The sequence below is a fragment of the Hypomesus nipponensis genome, chromosome 7 (assembly GCF_054491055.1).
Source record: "Hypomesus nipponensis isolate SF chromosome 7, ASM5449105v1, whole genome shotgun sequence".
Taxonomy (NCBI): domain Eukaryota; kingdom Metazoa; phylum Chordata; class Actinopteri; order Osmeriformes; family Osmeridae; genus Hypomesus; species Hypomesus nipponensis.
Genome location: NC_140367.1, coordinates 8,037,152 through 8,051,510, shown reverse-complemented (window position 1 = coordinate 8,051,510; position 14,359 = coordinate 8,037,152). Strand labels below are relative to the sequence as shown.

At 49.8% G+C, this 14,359-nt stretch overlaps 1 protein-coding gene across 1 annotated transcript in view; it reads left to right on the top strand.

Moving 5' to 3' along the window:
• Positions 1-1,130: 1,130 nt before the first annotated feature.
• nav3 (neuron navigator 3) overlaps positions 1,131-14,359 on the top strand; it is a 129,514-nt gene continuing 116,285 nt past the window's right edge. The window contains exon 1 of the mRNA XM_084701270.1: positions 1,131-1,658. Within this exon, the coding sequence (XP_084557396.1) occupies positions 1,410-1,658 (249 nt within the window). The 5' untranslated portion in view covers positions 1,131-1,409. The remainder of the gene's footprint in view (positions 1,659-14,359) is intronic.

Below are 14,359 nucleotides of genomic sequence, written 5' to 3'. Positions count from 1 at the left end.
CCTCCCCCTGGCTGTCCCCTATGCTCCTCCCCCTGGCTGTTCCCTGTGGTGAACAAGCAGGAAGATGCTCCCCAGACCACAGCTCTCCTAAACACAGGTGTCAGGACACACCATTCCCAGGCAATCGTGTCTGTGTCTGGCTCCTCTGCTACTGTATATCCATATGGGGAGCTCATATTGAAGAGGGGAGGGGTTGTACAGTCTTAGAGAGAACTAGATATCCCCAGTCCTGCACAACCACAGAGGACCAGAAACTGAGATAGAGTACCAGGCAGACAGACGGCCACAGAGGGAAAGACAGCAGTTTGTGGGTTTGTTTGTGTGTATCTTAGTCTATGTGTGTGTGTGTTTGCGTCTGTGTGTGAGAGCCAAAGGGGGGTGGTGGAGGGGGGGCGGGGGGGTGAAAGACAAGCAAAGAGGCGTGATTTCACAACTCCAGAACTCTCCCAGCCATGAATAATAGTCCAGGACCCAGACATGCAGCTTCAGAGCAGGGACTGTGTCCCCAAAAGAAAAAAATTGGAGAAAAAAAAGCTTTTCCAACAGCTGTTTGTTTTGGCAGTCACACACAACCGCCACCCCCTTTTACTTTTTTTATTACTCTCCAAACTGTCTTTTTTTCCCTTCCATTTTACTATTTCTTTCATCAAAGAGGAGGGCTGCCCCAGTCCCAGATGTAGGCAGGGAGAGAAGGAGAGAGAGAGAGACAGTTTCTATTTCTAGTGATCAGTGCAGGGCTAGTGGAGGGGCTGTTTTGACAGTTGGAGCGAGACAGAGCAACGTGCTGCTGTGGAATGCACCTCAGACAGAGGAAGAGAGAGAGAGAGAGAGGGACACACACACACACTTAGCCAGGTTTCTGTAATCACAGCTCTCCGAGTGGCGGTTACCTTCCAGAGTTCACGCCCCTGAGAACTGTTTTGGTTTGGTAGTGTGGCTCTGACAGAGCAGGGGAAGGAGGGAGAGCGAGAGAGAGCGAGAGAGAGCGAGAGAGAGCGCGAGAGAGAGAGAGAGGAGGGAGGAGTGGTGACGGTGGGAGGAGAAGAAGGAGGAGGGACAGCGATTGGCGGAGAAGCCTTCCCAGTTTCTGTGAGTCCGTCATGTAGACTACAGAATGACTGCGGCAGCTCTCCCTCGCAGGACTTCTCCCTGAGAGACAGCCCCTATCTCCCTATCTTCTTTCTTTTTACCCTCCTTCTTCTCCTCCTCTCGTTTCCCCTGCCAGACGTCAGGAGAGGACGCGCCGGACTCCAGCTCCTCTCTCCCTGTCTTTCTCTCTCTCTCTATTTCGTGTGGGGAACTGAAAGAAAGGAGTCCTCTCGCTGCTGTGTTTTTGATCAACCCCCCCCATTCCTCCTGTCAGTTTGGAACTGTCTCACCACCCACCTCCTATCTGACTGGGACATACCATGCCGGTGGTAGGGGTAGCCTCCAAGCTCAGACAACCCTCGGGGGGCTCCAAGCCCGTCCACACTGCTCTCCCCATCCCTAACCCAGGCAGAGGCACTGCCACGCAGGGCTACATGTCTAGGACCCAGGAGCTGAGGGGCTCCGAGCCTCCAGCGATGTCCTGTCAACTGTCACTCAAGTCCGAGTACCAGGACAGGAGAAGCCTCCAGGCCAGGAGCAAGGAGACAGAGGAGAGTAAGATCTGCAAGGTCAGTGTGAACATGGTCCGGCTGTCCCCGCCAGGGTGGCTCTCTCGCTGTCCAGATAGGCTGCTTTGCTGTGTGTGTGTGTGTGTGTGTGGATGCATCAGTGATTCACTGTGTGTGTATCATTGTGCGTGTGTGTGTCTGCTCTGCCGTTTCTCGATACACTAACAGGATCTACAGGTGGCTGGACTGGCTGTCCCAACTTCTGACCTCTTAGACAGAGGCAGCCTTGTTGGGTTCAGCTTTGACTGCTCTCTCTGTCTCTCTCTGTCTCTCTCTGTCTCTCTCTCTCTCTCTCTCTCTCTCTGTCTCTCTCTCCCTCTCTCTCTGTCTCTCTCTGTCTCTCTCTCTCTCTCTCTCTCTGTCTCTCTCTCCCTCTCTCTCTGTCTCTCTCTCTCTTTCTCCCTCTCTCCCCCTCTCTCTCTCCCTCTCTCTCTCCCTCTTTCTCCCTCTCTCTCCCTCTCTCTGTCCCTCTCTCTGTCCCTCTTTCTCCCTGTCCCCCTCTCTTTCCATCTCTCTCTTTTTCCACTTCTCTTTCCTTCTCTCTCTTGCCCTTCCCTCTTTCCCTCTCTATCCCTTTCTCTGTTCACCCACTCCTCCCCCTCCCCCTCTCCCTCTCTCTGTGTTGATATAGATGAGTTCTTCAGAATTCTAGAAGTCGGTGTGTGTCTCGGCAGCGGGCAGGTGCTCTCAGCCGTGGATGTCAGAGTGCTGGCACAGTTTGTGTTTGTTCATGCACTGCAGAGGAGAGGAAGCAAAGAATGAATACTCTGTCGCAGGCAAATTCATGCGTTTTAGTCAGCATATATTGCTTCATACTGCGGCGTTGTGTCAGACAGCACTTAGCCGACTCAGGTCTTACTCGACCGTGTGTGTGTGTGTCTGTGTGTATATGAAGGGGGGACCTCTCACAGTATCAGTGCATGTGAGCCTGCATGTGTGTATGTCAGTGTGTGTGTGTTTGTGTGTGTGTGAGTGTGTGTTTGTTGCTGACATTCAAATGTGAGCCTCATAGTTTTCTATTACATTTCTTATCTACTGAGTGAACCGTGCCGGGGTGTTCTATGGGGACAGGAAATCAATGCATATCAATGGCTGCTACCTGAGTGAGGATGACTGGAGCTGAATGCAAACCCTCTGCATCCCCTATGATCTTACACACACACACACACACACACATGCACATTTCTGAGGAGCTTAAGAGGGAAGAGAAGAGTCCTGTTCAGCAGCAGGTTAATGATAAAACACACTTCCCCCGCAGGCACTGTGCCCTTAGTCACGGACACGCTGGGGGGAGTTCAGAGGCTGCCCCCCCCCCCCATCCCCCCCAGCCCACCTCTGCCCCCGTGTCCCTCTGCGCTTTCAAGTTCTCACATATTTCCGGCAGGTTACAAGAAAAGCAGCCCCCGTGTCACGTTAGCTTCCCAGGCCTCAATAAGAAAGGAGTCAGAGACTCTTCCGGAAGCCTCGGCAGGGCACGGAGGACGCACGCGGGAAAAGGGTGGCTGCTAAACAGGAAAGCCTGTGTTGTGTTTTGACAGTTCTGGGGCTGCACGAGGGGAACTATTTGGCGGGAGAGAGGTTTGAAAAATCCTCCACAGAGAGAAAGAAAAAAAAGCGCCCCGCCTTTTTTCTCCGCACTGACGCCGGTCCAATTTCCAAACGGCGAAACATTCTGAAACACTCCCCCGAATAAGACGGAATTTGGCACGGGCTGCGTTTAGTATGGGAAAGTGCTTAGGGTGTTCTGTGTGTGTCAGTCTGTTGGTGAGATCTTGCTGAAGCCTTTTTAATACGGATAGGGCAGGAGAAGCAGCTTCAGAAGCTGGAAGGAGATCCACTCATCTATCTAAACGCTGCTCAGCTCGCGAGGTGTGTGTGGACTGACGGTGTCTAAAAGTTCCGTTTAAGTACAGAGGTGAACCTTACAGGCATGGTTTTCTATATTGTAATTGGTAGTTCTGTATGGAGATTGGGAGGGAACTTTCCGGCAACATTGACCATGCCTTTACTTGTCAGCCTCTCTACCTGCCCCAGCCTCTCCCTGCCCCTGCCTCTATCTGCCCCAGCCTTTTTCCTAGCCCAGCCTCTACCTCCCCCAGCCTCTATCTGCCCTGGCCTGTCCGTTTGGGAGGAATACTGGTGGGTAAGAGGGTAGGGAGGTTACAGGCCTAATGAGTCTGTCTGATGGTGATCTGCACCAGCAGTCAGGAGACCAGATCTGTGCTCTGAGCGGGGAAGTGGGGGGGGGGGGGGGGGGGGCTCGGCTGTCATTGGTTCTTCTTCTGAGTGACAGGGTCTGTTCTGTGTGGGGTGGTTGGAGGAAGCATCACAGAAAAGGTGTGGGTACGTGTGCGCTTGCCTTTCTGCATGCATGCGTTGGTGTGTGTGTGTTTGTGTGCATAGGTGCGTGCTTGTTTAACGCGTGTGTGTTCCATCCATACAGCACCCGCCTGTGTGGACTTGTTTGGTCCTGGTGAACGAAGAGGTCTGTATGTATGTGTGTGTGTGTGTTTAGTGCGTGTGAGTTTAGTGTGTACGGAGGAACCTTCTCCTGTTGTTTCTCACTAAGCCAGAAGCTCTTCTGACTAACCCTCTACTGGCACCAGCACAGGCTGCTGCTGTGCCTGCAACGGACTGAGGCTCTGTCCACATGAGACGCAATCTGACAACACAGACAAGATCTCCCCTGACAGGTTCTACCATTGTACGTTGAGACACCTGTTAAGCCAAGGTGGAACATGAGGAATAACTGATCAGCCCGTTTGAGAATAGAGAATAGAAAAACAACTGTCTCTATGAACCATCTTCAATGAATGTGTTCAGTCTCTTCAGTTTGACCACTGTCAGAGGGAGCTGGGTACCTTTGCCAAGCACTTCTGTCAGATCCGTTTGATGAGAGCAGCGAGACTGGGATATCTGCAGAACAGCCATAAACAGTGAGGTGTGAAAGCAGTCCCTCATAGGAGTGTGTTTGTGTGTGTGTGAGTGTGTTTGAATGTGTGTATGTGCATATGTGTGTGCCTGTACTGGACTCTGTGTGTGTATGTGCTTGCGTGCATGTCTCAGTGTAAGTGTGTGTGTGTGTGTGTGTCAGGGTGCATGATCCTGTGTTCTGTCCCGTGAACTCAACATCCATGTATGTGTCATCACCAGAGGGGCTCCTTCCTCAGAGGGTCTTGCACAACCACCTGCATTCTTCTGGGACGCCTCAGTTAATCCGTCCACAACTACAGCTGTCGGGAGTCTTTCCTGCCCCCTGAGATCCCCTCTCTTTCTCTCTCTCTCTCCCTCCATCCCATTCTGTCTGTCTCTCGGTCTCCCTTTTCCTCCCTCTGCTCTCTTTCTCCTCTTTCATCTGTCAATCTCACACTCTCTCTCTTTCTCTCTTCCTCTTCTATTTCTCTTCCAGTTTATAATATCTCTCTCTCTCTCACTCTCTCTTTCTCTGACAACTGTGTCAGTCATTGACCCTCGTGCGGTAGGATGAAGAGGTACAGTACTTGAGGTGACAGGAGGGTCATAATGAGGTGTCACCACCCAGAGCTGACAGAGACAGACCTGATGGCAGGTGTAGATATCTAATGGCCCCGGTCTTGGCAGATGACCAACAATCAGAGGTGTGGGAAAAGCTCTTTCAACCATGTGACTGACGATCGGTTCACACGTTTTATGAACATGTACTTCAACACCTTCCTTTGACCTTGTTAAAAGCAAATCAAATCATTGTACTTCTCTACCTTTAGTGTGTGTACCCCTAAGTAAACATAATTTGGTTTGATATATTATCAGAGTTCTTAGAATAGTTCAAGTTTGACTGAGACTGGACTGGAGCAATGACTAAAATAGAGCTCCATACATAAGAAGTTTAAAATAGTCAGAGACAGCAGGTCTGTGTGTTTTAGATATACAAACCTCCCCATATCAGGTGATTAAGTAAACAAGGCCTGTTTCCATGCTGCCTTGTGTTGGCAGCTGCTATTTTAGTGGGCCACTTGTGGGTTTGTGTATCAATGTCCGTTGAGGTGTGGAGCTCTGCCCATGGTACGTCACCCTCTCTTGCTGCACCATCCTGTTGACCTGCCCTCTCACTTCCTGTTGTTCCCTTGAGCGTTCCATGTCGCCTAACGTCAGGAGAAGCTAGGAGTTTGATAAATTGGTGCGATGTGTTTGCTGTGTGTGTGTGTGTGTGTGTGTTGCCAGGGAACGGGGGTGGAGAGTCAGGTGAAATGCCGTAGGGGTCGATGTCGGGGCTTGCCGTTTGTGTGTGGGGAATGTAAACAAATACAGCCACTTTCTTTCTTTTTGCCTCAATCCCAGTGGCTCAAATAGGAGTAAATGGATGAGGACAAGAGGGAGAGAAAGAATGAAAGAGAGTGAAAGAGAGAGAGCGAGAGGGAGAGAGAGAGAGAGAGAGAGAGAGAGACAGAGAGAGAGAGAGAGACAAACAGGTATGAGGAAGATTGTGGGCTCTTTTCTAGCTCTTCCAGGCAGCACTAGTGAGAGGTAGAATTGGAGGGAGGAGAAGAGAAGTGCTCAGCCATGGGTGGTCCGGTGGACTAGGAGCTGGACTCCATATCTGGAGGAGAGGGATTCTCCCATAGGGGGCTGTGGTGTGGATCCTTTGCCATGCAGCCTGGAGTCCTGCTCCAACACAGAGGCCACAAGCTTGCACAGATCCAGTCACCATACAGTTTAGCTCATTCTCTCAGCTCTCAGTAAGTTTCCCTGTATTCACACTCATGCACACACACACACACACTTCCTCCATTGTGTTTGCTTGGCACAGTAAAAAATCCACAACCAGTTTTTCTGCTAATGTTGACTGATGTAGAGATAGGAGGAGTGGAGGCCTTGGACACACTGACCCAAGTCTAGGGAGATCGAAGTTCCCTCATCGTGGGTGTCTGATCTGGCTGTCTACCTGGCTGGCTGTCTGATTGGCCCGCTGCCTGTCGGCCTGTCTGTCTATTCTTCTCTCTTTAACTCTGTCTCCAACTCTCTCTCTCTCTCTGTTTACTTTCATCTCCCTCCCTCCTTCCACCCCTCCACTCTCTCCAAGTTCCTGGTCAGGTCTTTACTGGACACAGGGTACTCAGGGAGCCTATTCACCGTCCCCGATGTTTAAAGCTTGGAGGGAGAACACACAAGAGGGCCGCTGTTTACAGAGCAGCCTCGCCGGTTAAAAATAACCCCTCCTGGCTGTCGATCCCGCTCCAACTGCAGCTCCGCAGGAGGAGAGGAGTGGGAGGTCCACGTAACAGGGGTGAGGAGGAAGGAATATACGATGCGTCAATACATTGGTCAATTCTCTTGAGTGCAGAGGGGGAGTTTATCTAGACCCGTTTGAAGTCAGCATGGGGACACAGCAGTCTTTGTGATCTGGACTTCAACAAGTGGTGAGAGTTCACAACTCCCCCCTCAGTCAACAGACAACCTCCGGGCCTGTGAACAACCCCAAGGCTTACATGTTGGTGAACCAACCAGAGCAGACAAGTGAAAACAGTACAGAGAGGGCGTTGCACAACCTAACCTGTTTACTTCCTGCTCACGAACGGATGCAGGATGTCGTCCGGCCAGCTGCATTAGGATGGTGGTGGCCTTCTGTCGACCTGAGATCGCCCACAGCAGTGCCTTAGATGATGTGCCAAACTACATAAAGGGGACAAGTATTCACGCTGGTTGGGTTTGACCTCCTGCCTTTAGATGTTCCCCCCAGATCCCCTGGTGTGTCCTCACCACCTCAAAGCGGCGGAGGTGATTGGATGCAGGGCTCAGCCTGATGTGGAGTGCTGGATTGGTGTAGGCTCACTGCCTCGTGCATGAGAGGGCACACACACACACACACACACACACACACATTCACACATGCGCTTACAGCCGCAGACACCCACACAGACAAACACACAGATTACTCGAGGTCTTGCACGTGGCAGTATACACACAAACACACTCACACCAGGCGGCAGACCAGCGCAGCAGACCCACACACAGTCCCCCTAGGCCTATTGCTAGTTCAAAGGTAAGGCTGTTGGAGGATGTTAGAGCAGCTCTCCAGCACCACAAAAAAGACGGGGACCATTACTGTGACACACCTATACAGTAGACACACACACACACACACACATGCAGGTGTGCACAAAGCTCTTCGGTTTTTAAGGCACCTTGTCTTTCACAGCTGTTAAAAATCTTCTCCATTTGTCTCTCTTCAGTCGTCTTTCACCGAACCTTTCAGTCCAAGATGTTTTCATAAAGGACACTTCTCTTCTCTTCCCTCTCCTGTTTCCTTTCTTCTTTCTCTTTCCTCTTTTCTCTCTCTTCTTTCATCCTCCGTGTTCCCCATTTTCCGCTCCAGCTCCCGTCACTGTCCTGTCATGCTTTCTAATTCCCGGCATTCTTCTACTTATTCCATCACTCTCTTTCAGACCTCCCTTTCTCTCCGTTCCTCCTGGAATCTCTCCCTCCCCTCCCCTCATTTACTTGGATTTTCCTTCAACCTTTACCCTTTTTCTTCTCTCTCTCTCCGTCTTCCCTCTCACTCTCCTCCCTTCACGTTTCTTCTCGTTCGACTCTCCCCCTCTCTCACCTTCTCTCCCTTGTCATTCTCTAAAGGTGGTTTTATGAAACTGACAGAGAATCCACACCCTCACCCACACACACACATACTCCTTGGCACCACTGATTACCTTTCTACCACACAGTAAGTAAGTCAATATGTTTATTTGTATGGCACCTCTCGCAGATAAAAATCACAAAGTGCCTCACAACAAAATGCAATACAACGTCACAAGTCATAGCCTCCCTTTTTCCCGCCTCCCTTTCTCCTCCCTCTTTCTCCACATTTTCCCACGGCTTTGACTTTAGTGTCTGTGAAGGAACATCTGTAAAATCCCCGCAAGCGTCTTCATTAGCAGTCAGCAGGACCCTTGGACAGCTAGTTCAGCTAACAGCGCTAATGTGGAAGAGACATGAGAGGGTGCTGTGAGTTAGGATTCTGGTGATTGAGGATATTTAGAGCCCTTGGGTGGCTCAGGTCTTATGTAGAGGTTTTGACAAGATGATGCTGTCAGACATTTAGCTCAAAACGAGAGACAACCCATGTCTGTCTGTTTGGAGAATAATATATAAAAAAATAAAAATAAATCATTAACATGGGCTCAGTTGATGGCAGTATCCTCCCCTGTTAATGGCTTTCATAGATGGATTTAGCTGAAAGGCCACACACGTTTTGTATTCAGGGCTTTGTGTTGTTATTTTGAGTCATCATCAGAACCCACACAGGCACCATGTACTCATTATTTTCCTTTACTTTCAATGTACTCATGTTGGTTTTCTCATTTCTGAATCATGTTTGTGCAGGGCTTGTGTAAAAACCCAATCAAATGTCAAATGGAAATCATTACTCATTCCCCGTATTCTATATATTGACTCCAGGGCCATTCCTTGTAAAATCTGTTTTTTTTTCTTTGAAAGAATCGTCTCATTTGCTAAAATCATGAGGGTTTGGATGGAGCCCAGTCGTGTTGGGTCTAACACCCCCTGGTCTGGTCCTCTCATTCCCTGGGACTCTCCAGCCTCCCGCCTGTGTGTAAAGTGCATTGTGGGATTGTTTGATCTCGACATTCTCTTTCAGTCACACTAAATGGAGTGTGAAAGTGCATGTTGCCCTGGGTGGGGGGGGAGTTTTTCTTATCCGGGGGGGTTGACTGGCCATGCCCGTGTGTGTGATGTGTATGTTTGTCCATCCAAGCCAAGTTCACAGGCAGCGGCAGCTGACAGTGTTGGGGCAGCCGTGACAGATCAGATCTCTGGTTTCACAGCACCAGGGCTAATGGCTCTGACCCACTGGTGCTTAGTGGCATGGAGAATGGAAACCACTCTGAAAGGCCCGTCCTCAGACAACGTCCTCCTGCAGCCCTGTGCAGTTCTGGTCAAGTCTGGTCTGTTCTGGTCAAGTCCGGGTCACTGCTCTACCCATACAGCACCAGGATCCTGTGGCTCACCGGGATCGTCAAAGGATAGTGGACTTTGACCAGTGCACGTTCAGTGAGGATGTATGCTCTCCTTAAATCTAGATTTTGATTTGTTTTTTTCCCTTCTCGCCAATCAGAATGAAGTAGCCTGTTCAAAACAAGCCTGCTTTAGAGCACCTAAACCCTCCCCCCCCCCCCCCTCGCAGGTAGGCTCTCTGTCTCCACCATGGTGCTAACACACACCTCCCTGTTCTACAAGCCATTTCCTCCTAGACACTGAGGCCTTAATCGCCCTGCCGTTATAGAGTGTTAAGTTTGCCCATAAAGTGTGTTAACTTTGCTATTAATGACTTAAACATGAAGTACGAGACCTCAGCGTCGTTCCCAGGAGACGGCAGGAGAATTCAAATTTCCTCCTTCTCTCCTTCTCTCCTTCCTCTGCATGCTCCACCACGCTGGTCCCTTCTGTCCTCTGCTTCTCTCACGGGGTCAGTCTCCTGACACACTGCAACAGCTTTATTTACTGGCTGCTGCCGTTGTTTCTCCCACGTGAAAGCGCGTGTATTTTTTACTGCCCCGGACATCATGTGTCTTGTGAGACCGTTTTAGAGTCTTTTTTTCTTTCTTTCGTCGTCCTTCTCATTTGTTTCCTTCGTCCAAAGCCCTGCCCCACTTGTTGTGGGAAACAAGACGTGAGTTTCTTGAGTGGCGAGGGCTGTCGCTGCATGTGCTAACTCACGGGAAACGAGCGCTGTGTGTGATGCTTTGTGCTCCAGCCGAGGAACTAGTTCCTCTCCGTGCCCTGTCGTTAGGATTGTTGCACCTCCAGCCTCGTATGGCTTGGTAAGGGTCTGTGCAATCGTGTAACGGCTCCTCCTCACATGTTAAGCTAGAGAGAAGGGGTGGAGGAGGCCCGTCTACTGGAAATCTCGGCTCAGACTGACGTGTAGCTACGTTCATCAATGTGTATTCATTTCTGTGTATTCGTTTAGCACACCCTTAGCACACCCTGTCATCCAGAGCTCTAACCACTGAGCTCTACCCACGGCCTTCTAAAACCTGAAGACTTGATGGGCAGCATTCTCAGCATTTTCAGCTCAGTGAAACAGGCAAACAAGTATTCTTTCATAACCTGCAAATGATCTGGAAGGACTTGGCGGCCATCTTGGCCTTGAGTGCCTCACTATCTGTGTTATGACAGTGTGTGTGTGTGGCTGGGGGGGGGTGGGGTGGGAGAGACAAGAGGCTCATTGTCTCACATCTTTACTTGTATGCCAGCACGTGCAAGGGCCTAGCATCTCCTCTGACCAGACTCTGGTAAAGGCATGAAATATCCACCATTGAACATGCATTCCTGTGTCTCCTTCCTTGTATTGCTTCCTTGTTGTCAGCCAATACTATCCAGACTGAGAGATAAGAGACAAAAGGCTAGTGTCTGTTCGCTTTTGAGGCAAAATGAGACACCTTTGAAACGCTCACAGGGTTTTCCACCGGGACTAGAAAAATCAAAGGATTGACAGTTGACTTTCAAACCCACCTCTCTTCCTGTGTTGGTATGAGAAGAAGCTGCAGAATAGGGAGCAAACCTGGTAGTGGGGGGGTGGGGGGGGTGGGGAGGTGCAGTGCTTGAGGCCAGTGGGCTAACGGTGCCTGGCGCACCGCGCCTCTCTTCATCCAAAGAAGATGTGGATGGGAGATCTTAACGGCCGCTGGATTGAAAGCAGATGCAGGCACCTAATTCAGGTTTAAACCTAAATCCTGCTGCATCTGGCAATCTTCCCCTCCCAGAATGAACAGCTGAGGGAGGAGAGGAGGAGGGATGAGAAGCGGGGGAGGGGGGGCATTGGGAGGAGTCGAGGACAGAGGATGTCGGGGGCGGGAGAGAAGCTGTGTACAGTAACTGTCCCAGGACGCTGACCGAAGGAACTTAATGTTGTCTCAGTGTAATCTGGAGTCAAGACATTTTAATTAACATACAAAAGGGCGGGAGAGAGAGAGAGTACACATGATTAAAACCACATTGTTTTGTGTGGGCATAAGTTATAGTTTCTTTTCTTTCTTTTTTTCACTCCCCCCCCTTCCCTTTTCAACCTTTGATCCTAGCCGTGCCCCTGCTTTTCATCCAGTGGGAAGTACACAGAAGCGAGGGAAGGTTCTGGAAGCGAGCCCTCTGGCTTTCTGGAAGCAGTGCTGTCGAACGTCGCCCCCTTCCTCCGTGTAGGCAGGAGAGGCACTCGCTGATATTCATTTCCGTGTGCTTGACAGGAGCCATTAGTCTTAGGGAGGAGGCTTGAGTTACGGTGCTGAGGGGATAGGGATCCTCCGGGCTCCGGCGTAGACTGGAGGGGAAGTAGATATACGTGTTACACAATAGTCTCCACCACAGGAGAGAGATGGAGGGCTGGATGGACGGGGGAAAAGGAGGGGGAGAGTGTGGGAAAGACAGAATGGCCAGTCCTACTACATTAGCTTCTGATAGACAGATACAACTTAGTCATGTTTCATCCATATCTTATTTTGGTGGCAAAAAAAGGAAAATATTTATTTTCCCAGTGATGAAATGTGTATCCATTGACTGCTCCTAAAGTCGTTTTTAATAACGCCCATCGCTGGAATCAGCTAACCGTGAAAGCACCAGCATCACCCCCGGTTGTCAACATGCACAGTGTTGAAGTCAATGAGACGCATGCTCCTCCACTCATGCGTAAGAGCTTGACACTCTTCCTAACACTGTTTGGAGGGAACTGTCAGCTTATTTATGTGAAGCTGTTTGTATAAACCAGCAGAAGAAACTCAACACTGTGTGCTGAGCCTCTCCAGTCAGGGACAGAACACACTCTTGTAGACGACAAACGGGTCTCGGGCCAGTCCAGAGGGGTCAGCTTGTTTGCTGACGAAGCTGTAAAACAGGATGTTTGGGTTCAGTCCCCCATCGAGCAGCTTCACAGATGTGTCGAAAGAGCAGGGGGTCCGACTAAACCTGGTCCCACAAGGACAGTTCACAAGCTCACCAGTTCTCTGAGCCGTGGAAAGGTGGGAGAGCTGAAGTCGAAGACTGTGATATCAAATGACGAATGCTTATCCAGATACTGAACAATTGAGAAAGCGGAAGCATGCGTGTGTGTGTTTGTGTGTGTGTGTTTATCTCTGAGGGTTTGAAGCTTTCATTTCATTCCTGGCTTGTGACTTCTACAGTTTCACATTTCTTTCAGTCCCATGTGAGGTGATTGCTGGTGTCTTACTACGTCTTATGAGAAGAACAGAGGTTGGAGTCACTCTGCTTTTTTAGCGAGCTTGTCTTCACACAGGTGTTTTAACATAAACATCAGAAATAGGTTTACACCCAGCACTAAGGTCTGATACCTTGTAAAAAAAAACCCTGAATGGTACTGGAGTACAATTTAGTTCACTAGCTTTTACATGTGTGTGTGTGCTTGTGTTTGTGAAACCTAAATATGCTTGTGTGTAAGTTTGCCTCAACCCTGTGTGTGTGTGTTCACACGTGGGTGTGTGAGCTTGTTTTCCCCAGCTCTGTACTCTCTAAAGTAGCGCTTGGCTCTGCATCGCAAGGTTGTTACATTTAATAGCCTAGTTGTTTACTCTTTTATTCACCCCCATTTTGGGATGGTTCCTGTTTCCCTCTTGGCGAGCATCAGGTAGTTTTTACAGCGTGGCATGCCCAACACCGTCCTGCTAGCCGGTTTTAACGACCAGGCGTTGAAACCGCCCCGGTTTTTACAATGGTAAGAGGGTTACACAACGCAGCCTGGGGAATGTTAGCCCAGTATTCCATGGGCGTTCAGGTACTCTGTAAACTCAACAGGTTGCTCGGAGTGTGTGAACTCGTTGACTCATTGGTTGAGGATACCGCCGCTGCGAAGCAGGCCGTCATTCTTCCACGCGGTCCTCGAAGAGCACCAAAGAAGTGCTCTAGCATGGAATTTATTTGTTTATAGGTTGATTAAAGATATGCTGTGTTTGCGAGGTGCTTGACTTTTCACAAAAGTCTTGTCATCTACTTGATCGGCTCAGGAATTGCTTTCACAAACACTGAGTTTAGTCTGGACATGAATCGGATATTTTAATGGTGGGGCAAAAGTGATCAGTCAGGGTGGAGTGCTGCTGTGCGCTGAGGGAGGTTGTTGACTGGTACCACAACCTGCAGGTGAAACCTGCTCTACACCAGGAACCCTCTCCTATCCTTCGCTGGGGAAGGACACCTTGGATGGAACCGTTTGTTTTTCCAACGAATCTGTCAGGCATTCCGTCAGTCCAAAGGACTTTCTTTTCCCCCACAGCCAGAGCCAGCCCAAGACTGAGACATAAACGTGAGCTGAAAGAGCAAGTCCTCTTACTTAGTGGCAATGTCTGTCTGTCCTGATTTTTTTGCCAATGCACTAGACTTGAGTGTTGGCCATCAGTGGGCACAAGCATGTTTGGCTTGGAAAGAGCACCTAGCTTTGAGGGTTTGTGTTTCACGTAGTGTGGTGGACCATATTACGCAGGAGGGTTAATCATCTAGGTATCTAATACAGGCATTACATCTGTGGTCTTTTCAACGAGGCCTCTGGTGGCTGCTTTAACAGCAATAGCTCTCTGAAAGGTTAGGAAGGGCTATAATTTAGTCAAATGTGTTTAAATATTTGAACACATTTTTGTTGACAGTCACTGACATGAGGAGTTATGCCAGCTTAATGTCTGGTTGGCACATGCTGCCAAGTCCAGTGGTGT